At 43.6% G+C, this 24,632-nt stretch overlaps 1 protein-coding gene across 5 annotated transcripts in view; it reads right to left on the bottom strand.

Moving 5' to 3' along the window:
- The window catches only part of kif4 (kinesin family member 4), a 93,657-nt gene that overhangs the window by 42,573 nt on the left and 26,452 nt on the right, over positions 1-24,632 (bottom strand). For all 5 annotated transcript variants that reach the window (XM_084319926.1, XM_084319930.1, XM_084319928.1 and 2 more), the window contains 8 exons: positions 23,144-23,334; positions 15,797-15,883; positions 13,650-13,816; positions 13,094-13,179; positions 9,671-9,790; positions 5,479-5,654; positions 4,746-4,807; positions 1,911-2,043 (listed from right to left, as the gene is read on the bottom strand). In XM_084319926.1, the coding sequence (XP_084176052.1) occupies positions 1,911-2,043; positions 4,746-4,807; positions 5,479-5,654; positions 9,671-9,790; positions 13,094-13,179; positions 13,650-13,816; positions 15,797-15,883; positions 23,144-23,334 (1,022 nt within the window). The remainder of the gene's footprint in view (positions 1-1,910; positions 2,044-4,745; positions 4,808-5,478; positions 5,655-9,670; positions 9,791-13,093; positions 13,180-13,649; positions 13,817-15,796; positions 15,884-23,143; positions 23,335-24,632) is intronic.

Below are 24,632 nucleotides of genomic sequence, written 5' to 3'. Positions count from 1 at the left end.
TAAAAAGAGCTATTAGGAGACTAATGGTAGAAAATGGAATCTCCGACTGAGGAGCAGCGGGTGTGGAAGAGATATTCATAATGGAAAAACTTACATACAAACTGAGATTACAAGAGACACAATTTAATGAAAAATGGGGGAAATGGACCGACTACAGAACACAAGAGGACACACAGGTCTGTTGTGTGTCCTTGCCATCCTGTACCGAGCCAGTCAATGGAGAAACGGCAGAACACTATCACCTATACTGTAGGTCGTACAGCGATTAAAACCGGCTCATATTTTGATACTTGACTAATCTCACAAATTACTAGGGCTGACCCATATTAGTCGAATAGTCGACTAATCGATCGAAAGGAGCCGTAGTCGACTGCCAACCTCTTAGTCGAATGAAAAAAAAATATATATACCGGTATATTAAAAAAAAATGTGTATCATTCTTTCCAAAAGAAAAGAGGCCTAGAAGCGTGGCTAACGCTAATGGCACGTATACCAGCAGGCTAACTGCCTAAGAAAACAGGCACAGAGGCACTGAAAGAGGATTTCACCCATCTAATGAACACACTAGACTAGACAAATATCAAGATGTATCCATCAGTGGACCAATTGCATGCTTTTGCAGAGGACAAGAAGCCTTCCGTCGACTCCTTCAGACATTAAGCACCCCCCACAGCCCAAATGGAATGATAAAAAATATATATATATATAATAAATAAAATAAAAATTATCCTTTTTTTTTTTTTTTTCATAGTCGACTGATAGTCGACTATCGGCTAATTTCGGCCAATCAAAGTTGACTATCCAAATCCTTAGTCGGGGACAGCGCTACAAATTACCCTGTGAAAAATGTGGGCAGATGATAAAACAGACGTGCAAGTTCTCATCATCAAAACAATAACGTTCGAGACTTGATGATCAGGGTGATCTCCTGAAGCTAAGGCCCTCTCACCAGGGTGATCTCCTGAAGATAAGGCCCTCTCACCAGGGTGATCTCCTAAAGATAAGGCCCTCTCACCAGGGTGATCTCCTGAAGATAAGGCCCTCTCACCAGGGTGATCTCCTGAAGATAAGGCCCTCTCACCAGGGTGATCTCCTGAAGATAAGGCCCTCTCACCAGGGTGATCTCCTGAAGATAAGGCCCTCTCACCAGGGTGATCTGCTGAAGCTTAGGCCCTCTCACCAGGATGATCTGCTGAAGCTTAGGCCCTCTCACCAGGATGATCTCCTGAAGATAAGGCCCTCTCACCAGGATGATCTCCTGAAACTAAGGCCCTCTCACCAGGGTGATCTCCTGAAGATAAGGCCCTCTCACTAGATGATCTCCTGAAGCTAAGGCCCTCTCACTAGATGATCTCCTGAAGATAAGGCCCTCTCACTAGATGATCTCCTGAAGCTAAGGCCCTCTCACCAGGGTGATCTCCTGAAGCTAAGGCCCTCTCACCAGTAGGGCTGAGCCCAAACGTTCAGACCTTCGTTCATTACGTTGGCATTCACATTCACATTTTTTATACATTTCTTTTTATATATATATATATTTTTTTTTTATATATTTTTTATGCGTCTATTCATTCCGTTTAAACCAATGGGGTTTTTCTTCACAGTTGCAGATAAAGATTAGGCTACAGTAATATTATAGTATTAAAAACTGATTAGTTATATTCATTAAAGAAAGTTGATTCAATAAAAAAAAGCCTAATTTAATCAGATTAATCACTTTATTCAAATTGAGGATTTAGTGTGAGGATATTATATATATATATATATATATATATATATATATATATATATATATATATATATATATATATATTATTTAGAATTTTTTCTCGAAGGTTCGAACGTCCGTTCGAAAAACCCTGACGAAGTTCGAATCCCAAAAACAGGCTTCGGGGGAAACAGCCTTAACTCACCAGGATGATCTTCTCGAACATGAGCGCCGTGTCCCCAACCGCCTCGCTCAGCTCCCGGCCCAGCTTGTGGTTCTCCTCCTGCAGCGTGCGGTTTTTCTCCAGGAGCTTCGCCAAGCTGTCCGCTGACTCCACACTGGGGGCGGAGAGACCAAGAAACTGCTGTGTGACTCAAAGAGAGATCCACGTGAAGTACGCTGCTGCCAAAACCCCTCGTGAAAATACCAGTGTAGCAGCAGTAGTAATAGTAGTATAGTAATAGTAGTAATAGAAGTAATATTAGTAGTAGTAATAGTAATAATAGTAGTAATAATAGTAGTAATAGTAGTAGTAATAATAGTAGTAATAGTAATAGTAGTAGTAGTAGTAGTAGTAGTAGTAATAGTAGTAGTAATAGTAGTAGTAGCAGCAGTAGTAGTAGTAGTAGTAATAGTAGTAGTAATAATAGTAATAATAATAGTAATAGTAGTAGTAGTAGTAATAATAGTAATAATAATAGTAGTACCGTACTTTTCGGACTATAAGCCGCGGCTTTTTTCCCCATTTTTCGACCCTGCGGCTTATATAACGGTGCGGCTTATATGTGGACCAAACCCGAAAATATTGCTTTTTTTTTACTGCATTGAAATGTTATTTACCTGTTCCCTTATTTGCTAAACTTAATACAACTTGTAAATGAGTTAATTCTTGTTATTTGTCCGACAGTATTGTGACAATCCCCTCTGTGCACGAACCCTTACATATGGTAATTAAACATTAAAACACCTGCGGTTTATAGTCCAGTGCGGCTTATATATGTACACATCATTCAATTTAGCTGCTGCGGCTTATAGTCGGGTGCGGCTTATAGTGCGAAAAGTACGGTAGTAGTAGTAGTAGTAGTAGTAGTAGTAGTAGCAGGGCTCTACAATGAGACTATTTCACTCGCATTTGCCCCTAAAAATAGATATGTGCGAACTGGAAGGAGCACACTGTGTGAGTAATAGCTTTGCGTAGTGGGCGTGTCAACGCGCAATTGTCGGAGCAGAGTGGACCTTCAATTCTAGCTCTTCAGCCCTGCGTTTGACAGCTCTGCGACAACTTCTCTCGCGAGTCGCGCCGTTTTCTATGTGTAATGTAAACTCCGCGAGCAACAGGTCCAATGGTCTAACATGCTTTGCATCCTCGCCATTCTGGAATGCCCACTTCACGCTAAAATCCTTAACTAATGTTAGCTGCTAAAGCTAACTAAGCTATCCCTGGGAAGTGGGAACGCTCAGAGGCATCCAATAGTGAGGGAAGGGGGGGTGGAGTCTCTCTCTCTCGGCCTGCTAACAATCCTGATCTGATTCTTGAACCTATTTCATTCAAAAGGAAGATATTGATGGACAGTAGCTATAGTATATAGCTCAGCAGCTGTAACAGAATTTAAAAAAATAATTACGTTTCAACAGCGTCAAAATATTAATTTAAATTAGAATTAATTAAAGAATTGTATAAAGAATGTTCAATGTTCTGTCATCTAATCATATAATCCATTACCTTTCCTATCGGTATCGAAGTCAAAATGTTGGTATCGTGACAACACTACAGCATACAAAAGCAGCTGGACAACCTACCGTATATCCTTTGCGTCTAGTAGGCATGGGCCAATGTGTGATTTTGGTGGTATGTGCTATTGGACAGATGTGTGTCCCTTAGTATGCACATGCATGCACGCACAGTATAATATGCATGTAATAAATAGTTTGTTAATAAACTCAAAATGTTTCACTGTGCTCCTAAATTTCATTGTGTGCTCCTAAGGAAAAACGTTAGCGTAGAGCCCTGAGTACTAATAGTAATAGTAGTAGCAGTAGTAGTAGTACTAGTCGTTTTATTCAGTCATCACACACAATACAATATGCACAATCATTCAACAGTCTTTGATTTCAGCAGTGCTGACGCTTGATTTCTTTATTACATTTTGGTTAAAAAAAAACGCTTCCCAAGATTTTGTGGAATGTGCACATTCACTTTTGCGTACTAAAATAGAATTGTTTGACCTTTTTTTCCCTCTAAGGGGTCGTGGTGTGCTGGATGCAGTCCTGTTAGCTACATGAGTTCAGTGGTAATACTGCGTAATATAGTTCTTTTTCTCATATTTTTATATTCAGATTTCATTTTATTGCCTATATTTATGTCTTTCTACTATTACCCTGCCCATACCCAGGGATGGGTACCTTTCACATTTGAACCGATACCGGTAACGGTACCTGTGAATCGATACCGGTACCCAACGGTACCTTTTTTCGGTACTTTAGTCTCAAGAAATTTTATTTACCTACCTCAGTCGTAAAAAAAAATCCAAACTTCAAATAACTACAATTTAGACAGTTTTCGGCTTGTCATTGCTCCGACTGCTTTGTTGTTGAATCAAGTCAAATCCTAGGTAAGCATATATTGTGCGTGTGAACGTTGACATGAAAAAAAAAAAAAAAAAAAAAAAAAAAAAAAAGTTAAAAAATATTTTTTTTATTTTGTATTTTTTGGTTTCTCACTTGATTCGATACTCGGTAGTATCGACGTGTTTCGGTTCGGTACCTCAAAAGTACCGAATTCGGTACCCATCCCCATACCTGTAGCCCACCTCCTCCATGCTGCTATGACGCCCTGGTATACCCAAGGGGATCAATAAAGGAACATCTTATCGCATCTTAACCCTTTCACTGCCACACTACAGAAGGTTAACCCTTTACTATCACACTACCGACGGTAACCGTTGGTAGTGTGATAGTAAAGGGTTAACCTTCTGTAGTGTGGCAGTGAAAGGGTTAAGCAGTGTGACGAAGCGCTGGTGTCTGCAGCAGTTTGATTTACCCAGAGAGCTCCGGGGCCACGCCCCCCTGCGCGTGGAGAAGCCTCACTTGTAGCTCCTGGACCTGTGGGACCACAGAGAGAACCTGCTTAATACTTTATATTACACATGGAAACTGAAAGATAAAACACTAAAAAACATTTTTCAATAAAACACTAGAAAGAAAAAACGAATTAAAAAAAAAGAACGCTAGAAAACTGAGAAATAAAAAATAAAACACTAGAAAGCTGAACATTTTAAAATAAAACACTAGAAAGCTGAAAAATAAAAAAAAAAACACTAGAAAGCTGAAAAACAAAAAATACACTAGAAAGCTGAATTTTTTTAAGAAAAAACCACCAAGCTGAAAAAAACACTAGAAAGCTTTATATAATATATATATATATATATATATATATATATATATATATATATATATATATATATATAAAAAAAAAAAAAAAAAAAAAAACATTTAAGATAAAACACTAGAAAGCTGAACATTAAAAATAAAACACTAGCCAGATGAAAAATAAAACGCTAGAAAGATGAAAAATAAAACACTAGGATGAAAAATTAACCGCTAGAAAACTGAAAAAGAAAACACTAGAAAACAGGAATAAAAAAAGAAAACTGAACAATTTTAAATAAAACACTACAAAGCTAAAAAACTAAAAAAAAAAAAGAAAAAAAAAAAAAAAAAAAAAAAAAACACCAAGACCATTGGCCTCAGTGTGAACAATGTGTAATAATCACCAGCTGTTTCATGCGCCTCATCTCCGCAGTGGCCGGGTCCACGTTGACCACAGGCTTGTTTTTGATCTTGCGGGCTCGGTCCGCGTACCGCAGGGTGTTGAGGGTCTCCTCCATGTTGGAGTCCGCGGGGCTGACGCAGGCGATCATGAGGGTGTGGCTGTTTCCTCCCAGAGAATCTGAAGAGGCAGGAAGGAAGGCCGTCACAGAGCTTGGACAGTGCGTAACGAGGCTGGAAGGTATATAGTATAGTATGTTTGTGAGCAGAGTGTTTAACGAGGCTGGAAGGTATATTATATAGTATAGTATGTTTGTGAGCAGAGTGTTTAACGAGGCTGGAAGGTATATAGTATGTTTGTGAGCAGAGTGTTTAACAAGGCTGGAAGGTATATACCGTAATTCCTCTAATAGTAACCCCGGCTTGTATTTGTTTCAACTGTAGCGGGTACCAGGCTTGTATTAGGAGGAGGCCTGTATAAGAGGGAGGCCTATATTTCAAATTTTCAAACGGATCATAATGAATAAATCAACATTTTGTGTCAGTTTGAACCCAGTAAAATGTACTGGGTTCATTTATTGAAACCAAGTACTGTATGAAATAGTAAACAGTGCAATTACAGGTGGTCACTGGTCATTTCAACATTTTCAAAGTGAAATCAAGTAACTAGCTCAGTATGCAGCTCAGTATATTAGTAACCCGGCTTGTATTAGGAGGCCGGCTTATAATTGCTTAGCTCAAGAGCGCACCCGGCCATTAATAAGAGACCCGGCTTGTATTTGAGACCCGGTTACTATTAGAGGAATTACGGTAGTATGTTTGTGAGCAGAGTGTTTAACAAGGCTGGAAGGTATATAGTATGTTTGTGAGCAGAGTGTTTAACAAGGCTGAAAGGTACCGTATATAGTATGTTTGTGAGCAGAGTGTTTAACAAGGCTGGAAGGTATATAGTATGTTTGTGAGCAGAGTGCTTAACGAGGCTGGAAGGTTCCGTATATAGTATGTTTGTGAGCAGAGTGTTTAACAAGGCTGGAAGGTATATAGTATGTTTGTGAGCAGAGTGTTTAACAAGGCTGGAAGTTATATAGTATGTTTGTGAGCAGAGTGTTTAACAAGGCTGGAAGGTATATAGTATGTTTGTGAGCAGAGTGTTTAACGAGGCTGGAAGGTATGTAGTATGTTTGTGAGCAGAGTGTTTAACAAGGCTGGAAGGTATATAGTATGTTTGTGAGCAGAGTGTTTAACAAGGCTGGAAGGTATATTATATAGTATAGTTTCTGAGTGCTGGGGATCCGTACTATCCATATCCATCATAAAACTTTGGTGGTTCCGAAATTTCCGGGTTCACAATGGGGCTCTATGGGGTGGCAAATAGACTATACTGTCATGCACTTGTCCTAATAAACTAACCTACACTGTATGATGAACATTGTTACTCAGCTGATAGAGTTGTGCTCTTCCTGATGGCTTGTCGTACAGAACTTGTAAGTCGCTTTGGATAAAAGCGTCAGCTAAATGACTAAATGTAAATGTAAATGTATAGTATGTTTGTGAGCAGAGTGTTTAACGAGGCTGGAAGGTATATAGTATGTTTGTGAGCAGAGTGTTTAACAAGGCTGGAAGGTATATAGTATGTTTGTGAGCAGAGTGTTTAACAAGGCTGGAAGGTATATAGTATGTTTGTGAGCAGAGTGTTTAACGAGGCTGGAAGGTATATAGTATGTTTGTGAGCAGTGTTTAACAAGGCTGGAAGGTATATAGTATGTTTGTGAGCAGAGTGTTTAACAAGGCTGGAAGGTATATAGTATGTTTGTGAGCAGAGTGCTTAACGAGGCTGGAAGGTACCGTATATAGTATGTTTGTGAGCAGAGTGTTTAACAAGGCTGGAAGGTATATAGTATGTTTGTGAGCAGAGTGTTTAACGAGGCTGGAAGGTATATAGTATGTTTGTGAGCAGTGTTTAACAAGGCTGGAAGGTATATAGTATGTTTGTGAGCAGTGTTTAACAAGGCTGGAAGGTATATAGTATGTTTGTGAGCAGAGTGTTTAACAAGGCTGGAAGGTATATAGTATGTTTGTGAGCAGAGTGTTTAACGAGGCTGGAAGGTATATAGTATGTTTGTGAGCAGAGTGTTTAACAAGGCTGGAAGGTATATAGTATGTTTGTGAGCAGAGTGTTTAACGAGGCTGGAAGGTATATTATATAGTATAGTATGTTTGTGAGCAGAGTGTTTAACAAGGCTGGAAGGTATATAGTATGTTTGTGAGCAGAGTGTTTAACAAGGCTGGAAGTTATATAGTATGTTTGTGAGCAGAGTGTTTAACAAGGCTGGAAGGTATATAGTATGTTTGTGAGCAGAGTGTTTAACGAGGCTGGAAGGTATGTAGTATGTTTGTGAGCAGAGTGTTTAACAAGGCTGGAAGGTATATAGTATGTTTGTGAGCAGAGTGCTTAACGAGGCTGGAAGGTATACAGTATAGTATGTTTGTGAGGAGTGTGCTTAACAACCCACTCCCCACACTTTATATTTATTGATGAAGGATTGCACTACAACTCGTACACCTTACTGTAAATTGTACCTAAATTGTACCTCATCCCATTTCTGCTTTGCACTATATAGTACTGTACATTAGTACACTGCATAGTATTGTATATTATATGGTAACTCAGAACATTGTACATATGTCTATACCGAACACTGTGACCTCATTTTCTTCTTCTAAATTACATGCTATACTATGTTATTTGATACTATCTTGTCTAGCACAGTCTCTGGAGCGTAACAGTAAGAAGCATTTTGTATGAAAGTATTCTGTACTTCTGTATGACAACTATTAAAGAAACTTGAACGGGGTACTGTGTTAAGTATGTCTGCCCCCATGTTTGAGGTCATTCAGTCCTCCTAATTTTACCCACAAGGCACATCCTCTTTCGCCGTTAGCTAGCATTATTGCCAACATCAGCAACCAAACAGAGCTAATGTCAGCTACCGAATGTTACAGCTACTGTAAAATACCATCTTTGATTAACACTAGCTGGCGTTAGCTGTATTGGTGGCTAATAGGGATGCACCGAATGGGAAATTCTTGGCCGAAACCGATACCGAAAATAGGAAACAGTTGGCTGAAAACCGAATGCTGAAAGGCAGAAAATGATAAATATAAACATGTATTTTTTTGCTACCTGATTATGGCAAAAGACATGATTATGGCAAAACTTAACTTAAATAATATTAATAATCACTATTATGGGCCCATAAAACATTTATTCAGCACTTTTGAATGCATACATTCATTCCAGACTGACTGCTGAAAGATTGTACAATTTAAAAATTTTCTCTTTGCATACAACAAAATTTGCATTAAAGTCAAGTGCATTTTCTTTTCTCTGTAGGATAACTACAACAAAGTGCATTCAGAACAAAGCCAAGGTGCTTTAAAACTGCACAAAGATCTGCATAAAGACACACACACACATGAGGGAGAATAGCTTATAGCAGACTTAATGATGTTACTGTAGTGGTTACCGAGTCATAATTCACGGCGTTATAGCCTACATGGAAGGACTGTTGTATTTACTACATCTCCCATGACTCTTAGCAGGGGATGACGTAGCGTAAGAGACTTGTGAAAGAGGAATGGAAGCGGTGTTAGCTAGCTTAACGCTAACGTTAGTTAAAAAGGTTTTTAACCGCGACGGGCATATAGTAATGGCGAGGATATAAAGCATGTTAAAGACGCATTTATTGGATGCGTTGCTCGCAGAGTTTACATAGAAACAGCGCGCGTCCCAAGAGGAGTTATCTGTAAAACGCAGGAAGAGCTGCCAAGCTACTCATGATACACGTTGCGCATGCCATGTCTGTAGCCACATTTTTATTACATCACCACAACAACACGTTATTTGACATTCTGTGATATATTTTCGGTGCTAAAACCCTTTCGGCGGAAAGCCGAAAGTGCCCTTTTTAACCATTTTCGGCAGATAATTTTCGGTGGCCGAATATTCGGTGCATCCCTAGTGGCTAATGTTTGGAACATGGAGGTCAGATAGGGAGGCGTTGACCCACAAAAGGTTGAGAACCACCGTTTTAGAGCAAAATGCAAACAAAAGAAACCTTGCCCATTGTAGCTTTAAAAGAAAAGGAAAAGAGATGCACAAAAAGGGGGGGGGGGGGGGGGTCATCTGGTAGCTACCTTGCAGCAGGCGGGTGAGCTTAGAGTCTCTGTAAGGAACAAAGCCGCCCTTCTTGCTCTCGTCCCCCAAGGCACTGATCACGTTCCCCAGACAGAGGAGGCCGCGGTTGATGCTGATGCCTGTGAAAGACAACACGTTAGTTAACAGCAGCATTAAGAGATGAAACCGTCACATGATGAGCAGACGCACCAGCGATGTGGAGCTCCCTCACTACGTCCGTCACCAGCTCTGGGAGAATAAGCGGGGGGGGGGGGGCTCTAACGAAATGAAAGGAGTGGGACGTAAACTTGCTTATACCAGTGAGAGCAGAGGAGGCGTATTTGATTGAGCAACAGATTTGCCATGTTTGTTAGGGACTTAGGGTCTTAGAAACATCGACTTTTTAAACTCGGAATGTCATTCAGCGGATTCTTTTTTTGTTATATTTTTAAGTGTATGTATACTGATGATGTATTTCACCCTTTTAGACGATTTACAAACAAACTCTTTTTTTTTTTTTTATCTAGATGAGTGAGAGGACTCAGTCCAGGGTTCCCAGACATTGCAAAATGAAATTCAAGGACTTTAAAGTACTTTTCCAAGCACTATTTTTCATTTTAAAATGGCAAAGGATACAATTTACTTTTAAATGCTTTCTTTATTATATATAATCAGCTCCAATATTTATGGCTTTCCGACAATTGGTTACACTTTAGATTAAAAAAAATGTATTTCTTGATTCAGAACAATTTGATCATGGATGAACAAAACCTTCAATGCGAATGGTTGATTTGAATTCCAAGAACTTTTTAAGCACCTTGTTAAAAAATCTGTCACATCTAGCCGAGTGAGAGGAATCAGTCGCATCTAGCTGAGTGAGAGGAATCAGAGGAATCAGTCACATCTAGCTGAGTGAGAGGAATCAGAGGAATCAGTCACATCTAGCTGAGTGAGAGGAATCAGAGGAATCAGTCACATCTAGCTGAGTGAGAGGAATCAGAGGAATCAGTCACATCTAGCTGAGTGAGAGGAATCTGTCACATCTAGCTGAGTGAGAGGAATCAGTCACATCTAGCTGAGTGAGAGGAATCTGTCACATCTAGCTGAGTGAGAGGAATCAGTCACATCTAGCTGAGTGAGAGGAATCAGAGGAATCAGTCACATCTAGCTGAGTGAGAGGAATCAGTCACATCTAGCTGAGTGAGAGGAATCTGTCACATCTAGCTGAGTGAGAGGAATCAGTCACATCTAGCCGAGTGAGAGGAATCAGTCACATCTAGCTGAGTGAGAGGAATCAGTCACATCTAGCTGAGTGAGAGGAATCTGTCACATCTAGCTGAGTGAGAGGAATCAGTCACATCTAGCCGAGTGAGAGGAATCTGTCACATCTAGCTGAGTGAGAGGAATCAGTCACATCTAGCTGAGTGAGAGGAATCAATCACATCTAGCTGAGTGAGAGGAATCAGTCACATCTAGCTGAGTGAGAGGAATCTGTCACATCTAGCTGAGTGAGAGGAATCTGTCACATCTAGCTGAGTGAGAGGAATCAATCACATCTAGCTGAGTGAGAGGAATCAATCACATCTAGCTGAGTGAGAGGAATCAATCACATCTAGCTGAGTGAGAGGAATCTGTCACATCTAGCCGAGTGAGAGGAATCTGTCACATCTAGCTGAGTGAGAGGAATCTGTCACATCTAGCCGAGTGAGAGGAATCTGTCACATCTAGCTGAGTGAGAGGAATCTGTCACATCTAGCCGAGTGAGAGGAATCAGTCACATCTAGCTGAGTGAGAGGAATCTGTCACATCTAGCCGAGTGAGAGGAATCTGTCACATCTAGCTGAGTGAGAGGAATCTGTCACATCTAGCTGAGTGAGAGGAATCTGTCACATCTAGCTGAGTGAGAGGAATCTGTCACATCTAGCTGAGTGAGAGGAATCTGTCACATCTAGCTGAGTGAGAGGAATCTGTCACATCTAGCTGAGTGAGAGGAGTCAGAGAATCAGTCACATCTAGCCGAGTGAGAGGAATCAGAGAATCAGTCACATCTAGCCGAGTGAGAGGAATCAGTCACATCTAGCCGAGTGAGAGGAATCAGTCACATCTAGCCGAGTGAGAGGAATCAGTCACATCTAGTCGAGTGAAAGGAATCAGAGGAATCAGTCACATCTAGTCGAGTGAAAGGAATCAGAGGAATCAGTCACATCTAGCTGAGTGAGAGGAATCAGAGGAATCAGTCACATCTAGCCGAGTGAGAGGAATCAGAGGAATCAGTCACATCTAGCCGAGTGAGAGGAATCAGCGTAAGAGTAGTAATATATAATAAAAGATAGATACTTGATACTAGGGCTTGGCGATTCTTGCTCAAATGTGAATCGCGTTTTCTCTCTAAGAAATAAGATCATTATTCTCACGATTCTTATTTTTTCAATAAAATCATTTACTGCACTACATAACATATCAAAGTGCTTGACTTAAACTTAAACATAACATATATGAAAGTGCTTGACTTAAACTTAAAAGTCGCATACAAAATAACTCACGTCGGAATCGTCATCATTTAAAAAAGTAAAGTAAAAAGTTTAAAAGAAAATAAAACTTTAAATATTTTTGTAACTTTTTAATTTAAAAAAATAGTCATAATTTAGAAATGAGCACTTTACAATTTGTTCCTCACATTTTACCCATTCACTCACCGATGGCAGAGGCGACCATGCAAGGTGCCAACCTGCTCATCGGGAGCAATTCTGGGTTAAGTGACTTGCTCAAGGAGGACACTTCGACACGCTGCCCCAGGGGGAACGGGAATCGAACCGGGAACCTCTGGATTACCAGACGACTGCTCTACCTCCCGAGCCACTGTCACCACTGAAGCTAGATGTGACTGATGGGCAAAACCAGAGTAGCCTGTGTGTGTATTATGCAATATTTCAGAGGAAGCGGATTGTTTATCTGAAATGGCTTGATATCCAGAGGGATAGACATCAAAGAGCTTTAGTCAATATTTTCACAACAACAACAGTTCTAGATTTGTATATTATCCGATTTTTATTTGGTGTGTTATTAGTCAGGTTGTGGAAGTGCCGTTTCTGTGTGTCTGTGCATCACACAATTTGATTATATGCACTTTTACTGTAAATTGTGCCTCTATGCATTATGCACTTTTACTATGATATGCACTTTAGGGGATGTTGATATCAACCTTAGCATTTGTCCTTTTATACGGTCTGTGTTTTTTTTTTTTTTTCCTGTACTGTTTCTACTCTGCTCCTGTATTGGATTAGTTGTAGACAGTGTTTGCTCTGTACCTGTATTCCAATGTGGATTTGTCCATACATGGCAAATAAAATCTCTGACTCTCCGACTCTGAGTTCTAACATTTTGGGTATCAAAATACCGCCTGTTAAAAAAAAAAACGATTGTTATTGTTCTGTTCAGCTTACCTTCCTTCAGACGGTCCCCCTGCGCCTTGGTTTTCTTCACCCGCTCAGAACCAGCCAGATCCACCAGGTGCAGTTTGGAGGTGCTTCTGTTAGAGCAGGACAGAAAAACAGGCAACATTAGCAACTTCCTCAAGATAATAGAAACCAATAATTTTTTTATAATCGATTAGTTGTTGCAGCCTTAAAGCGAAACAGTCTGGAGTGTTCACACAGAGAGAGAGAGAGAGAGAGAGAGAGAGAGAGAGAGAGAGAGAGAGAGAGAGAGAGAGAAAGAGAGAGAGAGAGAGAAAGCGAGAGAGAGAGAGAGAGAAAGTGAAAGAGAGAGAGATTAGATAGATAAACACTGGTGGGCAAGCAATTAAATCAGTACTTAAGTAAAACTTTAAACATTTAAAAAGTAAAAAGGTAGCAGCAGTGAAAATAGATTGATACATCAATTACTCCCAACACGTAGATTATGTCCCATCGCTCGGGATCGTTTCTACCCGTTTCCAGAAGAGAGAGAAGGAACGGAGAGACAGTGAAACTAAAAAGAGGAGGAACTGAGGAGACTGACTTGTCGGCCCCGGTGCCCTGCTCCAGGCGGATGGTGAAGATGGCGTGGGAGCGGGAGGAGGCGGCGTTCATGGCGGTGGAGCCCACGGTGCGTTTGCCGTTACCCAGCTCCAAGCAGCCCACCATGTCCCCGGAGGTGAACACGGCCTGCTCGGTGAGCCCCACGATCTGTGGTGGAGGGGGGGAGGGTTATAAATAGGGATGTCCGATATTATCGGCCTACCGATGTTGGCATTAAAATTTAATATCGGAAATTATCGCTATCGGTTTTCAAAAACCTTTATTTACCCAGGCAAGCAAGTAAAACCAAATTCGTATTTTATTTATTGTCAAAAGTATGCATAATGTTGTGTTAATTCCACGTCAAGAAATATGTAATGTTAATGACCTGAAATTTTTCATTTTTTAGGGGGTAAACCACGCATATATCGGTATCGGTTGATATCGGTATCGGAAATTAAGAGTTGGACAATATCGAATATCGGTAAAAAAGCCAATATCGAACATCCCTAGTTATAAACACGCTCAACTCTCTATTCTCAGGTGCAGAATGACCTGGACAGTAGGGCTGGGCAATTAATCGGAAAAATATTTGCGCGATCTCGATTCATAGACCTATGCAATCTCATTTCTAAATGATGACGATTTTCTTTTATTAAAAAAAGAATATATATATATATTTCTTTTTACTTAACTTTTTTAAATTACCGGTATGACGATTCCGACTTGAGTTATTTTGTATGTTACAAGACTTTTAAGTTTAATTCAAGCACTTTCATATATGTTATGTTTAAGTTTAAGTCAAGCACTTTGATATATGTTATGTCGTCTGTTTTAAGAAAGAGTGCAATAAATGATTTTATTGAAAAAATAAGAATCGTGTGAGAGAATCGTGATCGCAATTCTTAAGAGAAAAATCGTGATTCACATTTTAGCAAGAATCGCCCAGCCCTACTGGACACTCAAAAGATATGTTTATTTTTAATGCACAGCAAAAAGGTCAAGAAACAAACCGTGTTTCGGTGCGGCAATTCACCAAATAAATTACCATATAAAAGGTTTTTCCAAAGCTTTTCATGAATTCTGGTCGTTGTCCTGTACCTTTTAAATGATACCTACCTACTGCTTTCACCGTCTAGTCTATAACTGCCCTACACTGTAATCATAATAATCATAACTACCTACCTCATACGGTCTACCCATATAACTCCGTACGATAGCATGTACAATAGTGCTGTATTATATTTACTGCATATATATCCATGTGTCTGAATATACCCGATTATAATCCTTCTGTATACCTACTTATACACCTGCATAAAACCCATATAACTCTGTATGATAGCATGTACAATAATGCTGTATATAGTGTGTATATATACATATATTCTTACCGTATATATATATCTATATATCCACATACAGAAATAATTATATCTATACATATCCCATATTTACTCTTACTAGTTTCGTTGCTGGCCAGTATGACTTACTCTACCATAGTCTTCTTTATACATGTATCACTGTACATTAATATTACAACTCTGCACATACATCTGATTAGCACTAGTACCGGTACTCATTTATATACTTTATACCCAGTCCAATCACCTGTACATTGTATATTACTATTGCACTTTACGGTCACATTTGCACTCTGGTTGGACGCCAAATGTATTTTCATTGCACTGTACTTGTGCTGTATGATTAAACCACTTTGTTTCAAGCACCAGTTAATCAACAGTTTCTGGAGCAGGTGTGATTAGGGTCAGTTTAATTTAGTCCGGGACAAAATCCCCTTTAGTCTCTCAGGTTATGACAGATTTAAGTGTCACCTTATATCACGCTATGGGAAATGTCATCTCTGTAACGACAATACATTTGAATCTAATCTAATGCTAAGCAAAGGTTAAGAAACCAACCTTTCAGTGCAGAAATTTGAAAAAAAAAATGGATCTCATGTTGTTTTTATAGTTAGAAAATTACCAGAGATTAAAACGGAAAAAGATATATTTTTTTAAATCCATACAACCTTTCATGAATTTGGTTGTTGTCCCATACTTTTAAAATACCTGTAAATCTTACATTTGCATACTTTCTAGACCTGCATACAAAGCCAGACTTTAACCCATAATACCGGTAATTCACCTTGATGCCCTCCTTGGCGTCCTCTCGGATGCTGATGGGTTTGTCGTTAGAGGGAACCAGCAAGTCAAGGATGTCTTCGTTGTAAATCTATGATTGAATAGAACACATTACATTACTGCATCATCATCTGGTACAACAGCATCACGGTTCAGGCAACGTCCAGACTGACGAGCCTCCTTAAAACTGCCTCAGTGACAAGCCTCCTTAAAACTGCCTCAGTGACTAGCCTCCTTAAAACTGCCTCAGAGTGACTAGCCTCCTTAAAACTGCCTCAGTGACTAGCCTCCTTAAAACTGCCTCAGTGACTAGCCTCCTTAAAACTGCCTCAGTGATGAGCCTCCTTAAAACTGCCTCAGTGACTAGCCTCCTTAAAACTGCCTCAGTGATGAGCCTCCTTAAAACTGCCTCAGTGACTAGCCTCCTTAAAACTGCCTCAGTGACTAGCCTCCTTAAAACTGCCTCAGTGACTAGCCTCCTTAAAACTGCCTCAGTGATGAGCCTCCTTAAAACTGCCTCTGTGATTAGCCTCCTTAAAACTGCCTCAGTGACTAGCCTCCTTAAAACTGCCTCAGAGTGACAAGCCTCCTTAAAACTGCCTCAGTGATGAGCCTCCTTAAAACTGCCCTGATGAGCCTCCTTAAAACTGCCTCAGTGATGAGCCTCCTTAAAACTGCCTCAGTGATGAGCCTCCTTAAAACTGCCTCAGTGATGAGCCTCCTTAAAACTGCCTCAGTGATGAACCTCCTTAAAACTGCGTCAGTGATGAGCCTCCTTAAAACTGCCCTGATGAGCCTCCTTAAAACTGCCCTGATGAGCCTCCTTAAAACTGCCTCAGTGATGAGCCTCCTTAAAACTGCCTCAGTGATGAGCCTCCTTAAAACTGCCTCAGTGATGAGCCTCCTTAAAACTGCCTCAGTGATGAGCCTCCTTAAAACTGCCTCAGTGATGAGCCTCCTTAAAACTGCCTCAGTGATGAGCCTCCTTAAAACTGCCTCAATGATGAGCCTCCTTAAAACTGCCCTGATGAGCCTCCTTAAAACTGCCCTGATGAGCCTCCTTAAAACTGCCTCAGTGATGAGCCTCCTTAAAACTGCCTCAGTGATGAGCCTCCTTAAAACTGCCTCAGTGATGAGCCTCCTTAAAACTGCCTCAGTGATGAGCCTCCTTAAAACTGCCTCAGTGATGAGCCTCCTTAAAACTGCCTCAGTGATGAGCCTCCTTAAAACAAAGTACATGATCCTAGTACATCCATCAAACAAACATTTCTGGAAAGTTGTGTTGAGAATGGCCCATAAGATCCCTCACATGCATCACACACAGAATAATGGGCTGCTACCCTCACATTAGGTGCTTCAGATGGAAACTGAAAAGATCAAAAACTAATTTGTGCCACATTCAATAAGCCTACTTAACAAGTAATAATAATAATAATAATAATAATACATTCAATTTGTAGTAGACTCTACATTTGCAAACCAAATCTCAGAGTGCTACAGGGTAAAACATAGGCTTTAAAAGCATAGGCAATTAAAAAACAAGGCATAAAAAAACATATAAAAAAAGGGATAAAACACACAAAGACATGTATAAAAAGGTTAAAACTAAGAAGGCTTTTGTGAAAAGGTACATTTTTTGTCCACTTTTAAAAGAAACGGTGGACTGTGGTGCTCTCAGTAGGATAGAAATGTGGTCGCATCTTAACACCGGACAGTGCAATATAAAAGAGCTGTGCAATATGAAATAACCTCAGATTTATGAGACTGTGCCACATCAAATGAATAACGTTGGTTAGGAGGGAAGGGCTTAATGACATTGGGTCTCATTCCCGAACGGATTTACGACAAGAAATGTCCTCTCGGGCCTATTTGCGACATATTAGGGCTGAAAGAGAGATTCCCCAAAAGCATTTCACTGTAATGTACATGTACCTTATATGTGACAAATAAAACGTTAGGTTATGACTATAACCAAGTTCTGTTAATTAGGGGTGACGCTTGGCATCACTCTGCACTATCTCGCGTACGTGCACGCGCACTGAATAAATTCCACAAATGTACCTTTAATACCAGTATTAGTCTGACCACACCCCTCATCAGCTTACCTTCATAAGCAGGTGTGTGGTCACCTGCTCTCCTCCTTCCCAAGCTTTCACCACAAGGTGAGGTCAAGGGCTGCAGCGGCCGTCGGATGCCAAGCGTCACCCCTAATTAACAGAACTTGGTTATAGTCATAACCTAACGTTCTGTCTCATTAGGGGCTCTGCTTGGCATCACTCTGCACAAAGGGAGGCCAACCGGAGCCACTGGCCGACAAATACACCCCGCTGACAGCCCCCCACAACCATCAGAACAGGGAGGGCCGAGCCCCCCCGACCCACCCTAATGGAGGGCACCCCCCTTATTGGTGGCTTCACGGGAGGGCGACGGACCCGACCGGGCGAAGAGGCACTCAAGCAACTCAACGCACAGGGTGAGCAGACCGTGGCTTGACCCCACGACTACACACACGCACAACCCGCATGCCACCCGGGAACGAACGGAGGAACAACCTCGTTACTGCCCCCAGAATCACGGGGTCAAGGGCAAACCCAACCCCGTGGCAAGGCCGTAGCAGCGGAGCGCGAAGGAAGACCCAGACCCACCAAAAGGACTGGACTCCCTGGAATGGGGGCCCGGCGAAGTCCATGATGCCAGCATCAAGACCCCACCAGGTGGGCACTTAGTGACACCGCCCCCCACATCGCCAGCGTATTCGGACAAAGGCCCCTCAGCCGAGCGGGCCCTGTCCTCCCCAACAGTACACCGCCTGGCACACTGGCAGACAGCATGGCCGTAACACACAAGAGTCAACCAACGGAAGCAAGCAGTGCACAGGGAAAAAAGACCAGGCAACAGGCTGTTAACCCAAGCCTGGAGACTGCGGACGAGACAGGCGCCAGAAAGGACCGCTGAACACAGCCGCCCCGGCGGAAGGGGCGTATGCTGGCGTTGTCGCATAACCAAGCCTCCACAGAGAAGGCTGACACGATCGGCAGACGTCATGAACGTGCAGGGGCACCCTCAACCGGTGAACCCGGGAGTTGACACTGCAGCAACACACCAGAGAACCAACCACCCAGGCGTTACCCCATGCAATGGTTGGTCCCATAACCCCTCAGGAAAAGAAACCCCAAAACACACCTGCGGCACTGCCGCAGCCCGTGTTCCGGTTTCCAACAGGGCCATCCCGGGCCTACGGGTCAACGAAACATTACCCCGGACCGGGCCCGGTGATACGGGGAGCACAGGGTCCCCCGAGGAGGCCAAAACCACCCCAACAGGCCCCTCTTCGCCATGCGTAAGAGAAGAGCGTAAAAAATGGAAGACCAGCCCCAGCACCCCGCACTCTGTATTCCCAGGAGGTCACCCAACCAAGTACCAACCAAGACCAACCTGTATGACGGCCGAGATCCGACGAGATCGGGCGCATACAGGCTGGCACAGCCGTAAGCCATTACGACAGTGTAGAATACAATGTACCCAACAAGGGTTCCATAACGCTCAACCCTGTGACACCCGGACCGACCTAGCATTTTTTTCCCCTGAAAAAAGCCCAAGTCCCTCAGGGTACCAGAACAGCAGATCTGCATCCCCGGCGGACAACGGGTGTAACTGATCTGGACCAGCGCGACCAGAACCAGTCCCGTGCCCTAACCACGCCGACCTGCCAACCCCAGGAGAAGGGGCAGATATGCGTGTTGATCCTAAAACATAAAAAGAAGGCGCCACCCAGACGTTTCGGTACGACCCGCGCCCGGCGGCCCACCCCCAGGGCGTGAGACCCTTCCCCATATGTTCAGATCCATTCCGTTATCATCCCCTGATATGAACGGGAACCCATCGACAACCACACAGGGTGTCGGAAGAGGAAAAAACCCCATCCCAATTGCTTCATAAAAACGCTGTTTTAAACCCAAGCAATCAAGGCGCGCCAGTCAGCCAATGTCCAACAGAACATCCTGAGCTAGCACTATGTGTGCGTTTTGACATACCCACATCAACAATAGGCTGTTTTAGACCATCTTATTGAATCCCCAAGACGCCCAGGGGAACGACAAGAGGGGCGAGATGCAATCAACTCCATGAATGAATGAATGAAAACTTTACCCAACAGATCGCAGAAAGGGTACAACCCAGTACGCCGCAATACACACAATTGGTTAAGGGGAGGCAGACCTGAGAAAGACGTTAGTCTTGTTTCCATCAGGGACCCTCATTTCCAATCCATATAGACACATTCAACTCTTTATAATAATAAAGAAAAAGCATCACCCGTATGACCCAACTGCACAGCTGGGAGTAAAAAACCTGTTTTCACATGATTTTAATCCAGTCACTCTTTTTAATCAGAGTGTAAGACCAGACCCTCCCAGAAACACCTTCCCACATGAGTTTATAGTCATGAAAAAGATATGCCAACTGTGAGTCACGTGACCAACCGACTCAAGTTTACACATAAATCGGGCGCAGCAGAACTGTGAGCCCTACGCCCTAACTCGACACCTTTAAGACACCTCAACTCATGGAAGGCGTCGCCATAGCAACACCGCTACAACGGGCGGGGAAACCTGCCGGCTCCTGTCTTGTAATAGGAGTCGGTAGAATAACCCCCCCCCCTGCCAAGACGTCCCACCGGCTTGGCCCTGACTGGCTCAGCAGAAGAGATCAAAAATCCCCTAAACCAATCAAGTGGGAAAAGGAGGGGTTTATTCGACACCCCCTCACGAAAAACACCCTTCATACCCTACACACAGAAAAACAACCGTAGCCATCTTGAAAACCTCCGGTAGAATGCAATGCATAGCATAAGCTAATACAATGCCCGCTACCCACAAAAATGTGACAGGATTTTACAACAAAACACAAGTCGCCTGTGTGTGAATCCTACACCCGTTGACTATGTCGTACATAGTAAAAAACGCTGACCGAGAGTAAACGGCTAGGCCGTGGAATGTGTGTACGAGTATTACTGCAACTAAACAACACAGCATTGTGAGACACATACTTAGTTCAAGCAATGGAATAACACCAGTTTCTACCTGCATGTGGAGCATCAAGCTAATAGAACCTATTACTGAGTGTACGTTGCAGACCTTGCTTAACCTCGTAACACAACACGACTCATCTCACAACGTAAAAGGGCAGATTCATATATACACAACCCCACCATATGAATTTAGAAGAAACACACAGTTTGTTCGGCCAAAACACAGTCCCCCTTATATCGGGGAACTTTTTTATTAAATTATACAGTGTTCTAAGGCACAAAATCATAGAGGGGCCGGGGAGGGTGTAGAGGAGAGGGGACACAGAGGGGAAAAGTCACTCAACGGCGTCTGCCACCTCGCGCCGCTCGAGTCTTGCCACCCCGAGGAGCCCTGGAGGGACGGTAGGTTACTGTCTGCTGGACACGACGTTCCCTACCGTCTCCTCCGGTCGTGGATGGGCCGGCGGTGGCAAAAGCGCCGTTTCGTCCCCTGGCCCTCTTGGCAGGGCCAGCAGCGGCGGCGGAGGCAGTGGTAGCGGCGACGGAGACAGCTCGACGTCACGGAAGCCTTCTGACTCCACCGGCAAGGACGGGAGGCGGAAAATGGGGTTGGAGAATGGACCTCTCCTCTGCCATCTCTCTGCATGTTGAGGTCATCAACCGCAGGGCCTTCCCGAACAGGCCAGCGTCGGAGAGGGCGGCCGTCAGAAGAGGAGCTCTCTTCTTCTCTGGCACACGGGCCTGCTCCAGCCAAAGATGATGCTGGCCCAGGGTGGCCAGGGCGCGCACTTTCCCCATGGCTATGGCCAGCACCTGGGAAAGGTGCAGGACAGCTCCCGCAGCCTGGGTGATCTGATCGCATTTCACCTCGTTCAGATCCGTGCCGCCCGTCATTATCCCCGATACAAATCTAGCCAGGTGGGCGATGTTAGACGCCGCAGCCAGCGATTGTGTACCAGCGATGAATGACTGGTCACCCCAATAAGCCAATCGCCTAGCCGATTTCCCCTGGAGGACCGGCTTGCATAGGGGTTCCCACACCATATCCGGACAGAGGAGCGCGGCCATCGGACTGTCAAGCCGAGGCACGCCCTCCCCCATACCTTTGACTAACCCCGACACCCGCGTAACTGGTACGTAGGCGGGAGTTAGTCCCATGATGTTGGACACCGCCTGACCCCGACGAACATAGGCCCCCATCGATGGGAAAAATGGGTAGACAACGTCCACCCCTCTCACCGGGGGACGCTGCCAGGGATGACCTATGAGGTCATCAGGGACAGGTGCAGGCAATGGCAGCGGCACGCCGTTTGCGGCGGCGGCTACCGCCATGAGCTCGGGAAACAAAGCCTGCAGTTCCCCCTGCGGACCTTCCTCCACCGACCCCGCATCCCTCACATACAGCAGGCTGCGACTGGTCAAGGAGCCACAGTCTGATGTGGCCGACAGTAGGGCATCCTGCTGATGAGGCCAAGGTGGTTCCTCGACATCCTCGAACAGGGAGCCCCATGGAGCCATTTCCCCCCCTCCGGGGTCTCCTGAGGAGGGATACTCTCCTCCACGGGGCCATCATACAAAAACCCGTCCGCCTCTTCCATGAAGTCCTCAGTTTCCATTGGAAATCCAGAGCCGGACGCATCTTCGCTGGTCTCCAGCAGTTCCCCAAAACCAGGCCGTTCGCGTCTGCACGCTACCATCTTGCGACGTGAACGGGCAGACGCGAAAAGTTTGCGTCGCAAATCCTCTGGCTCCAAGACAACCCCCCGTTCACCAACGGGCGATTCCCCGGAACGAGAGTCGAGATCAGGCCATCGCCGGAGCGACGGCACCGACTCCTCGGCTCTTCGGTGAGGCAAACTATCCATCGGCTGCCTCCTGGGCTGGGTCGGCAACCACGAAAGTGGCAACAGCCCAGCACCAAGGCGCACGACGGAGGCGGGAATGGTGAACCGCTGGTGAAGAGTAGGTCTAGCGGGTCTACTCTCCGCGGAATACATTATGACCCAACTTTTTCTTTTACAACAGATGTGAGAGAAGAAAAAATTAAGCACAATGTAAACTCGTCACAACTCTTTTCAACTAACAACACGTCAAGTGGGGTACTACCAGGCACTTCCTTGTGGTGAAAGCGAGAAGGAGGAGAGCAGGTGACCACACACCTGCTTATGAAGGTAAGCTGATGAGGGGTGTGGTCAGACTAATACTGGTATTAAAGGTACATTTGTGGAATTTATTCAGTGCTCGTGCACGTACGCGAGATAGTGCAGAGTGATGCCAAGCAGAGCCCCTAATGAGACAGAACAACTTGAACTCATCACTAACCTCCAGGTAGGAGACAGACAGTGAGAATTCCCGGCCTGCCCTCTTGTCCATTTCCTCGAAGATTCTTTGCACGACCCGTGGAATGACTCCGACCACGATGTCGTCTTCCTGGGCGGATGTATACGCTCCTCCCATCGAGTGAGTCTTCCCTGACCCAGTCTGCCCATAGGCCAGGACAGTGCAGTGGTATCCTGGAGCCAAATCACATCAATACATCACATTTCATACAAGTAGGTAGTCGGACACCTTTCTCTTGTTCAGCTGGTCGTAAGTCATTATTCTCCGTGGATTTTTTTTGCAGTTTCGTGTACTAGAACTAAACTACATCCCAATAATAATATATGGGGGTGACGGGTGTACTTCGGTAAGAAGTCCGTACAGGTGTTGGTGGTTAAGAGGCAGACACACTTAGGGCGGAATCCACAAATAATGGTTTGCGCGAAGCTAATCGCACTCGCGGATTGTGCTCTGTGTTTACGAGCTATCCACTAAAACAGGGGTCAGGAACCTTTTTGACCGGGAGAGCCATAAAAGCCAAATATTTCTAAATATATTTCATTGAGAGCCATATAGTATTTTTAAAATATAATAAATTAAATATGTCTTACTTTTAATGAGACTTCTGGTGCTGCATGGTTTTGCTGATGGCCTTGTAATCTGGTTCATACGTGGTGAGATTGAGCTTCATGCAGGCGTTGAGGCTTCCATCAGTTAAACGTGAGCGTAGGTTGGTCTTAATGTTCCTCATATGCGAGAATGACTGCCCACATGCATATGTAGAGCCAAACATGGTCAATACGGCAATACTCACGCTGCATTGTGTGGTATGTCACAGGAAGCTCGTTTTAAGAATCAGCTGGTCTTCAGGTTGAAGATTTTTAATTTCTGTCCACTTGTGTTCCCTCGCCAGCTCTGCTCGCTATATCTTCAGCTACAGATACTATTAGCTGTATCTTCAAAACTAATTTCTGTTTACTTTAAAATGACACAGTATTAAGAAATATCACAAGTATTAAAAAAAATAAAAATAAAATTTACTCAAACATTTCTGGGAGCCATATGCTGTCACCAGAAGAGCCATATATGGCTCGCGAGCCATAGGTTCCCAACCCCTGCACTAAAAGCACATTGCGTGGACGATACCAGCGTTGACACGCCCATTATTTTTCCTGATTTGCTCGCGGGGATTCCTGACAGCAGCGCTGTTGGCAGATATCAGTCCGGACGTTTTCCGCGGGACCATTATGCATATTCTTACATTTAACGGCGTGTTGCACCGAATACCACGGTACTCTGTTGCGTGTGTGACGTTTTCCCAGAGAAGGCTGCTTTGTGAGCGGCCCTACTACGCTCACACAAACCGAGGAGGAAGCGGACAGATCGGACCGGCATTGATTCTGCTCACAATATGCCAAAGCGAAAATGTACATTACAGATTAACTGCAGAGAAAATTCCCAATTTACCGTCCCGGTCGAGCTGTGCGAGGCG

Source organism: Notolepis coatsorum, assembly GCF_963971535.1.
Source record: "Notolepis coatsorum genome assembly, chromosome: 8".
NCBI classification, from domain to species: Eukaryota; Metazoa; Chordata; class Actinopteri; order Aulopiformes; family Paralepididae; genus Notolepis; species Notolepis coatsorum.
Note: the sequence above shows the minus strand (reverse complement) of the source record. Positions and strands in the feature narration are given on the sequence as shown.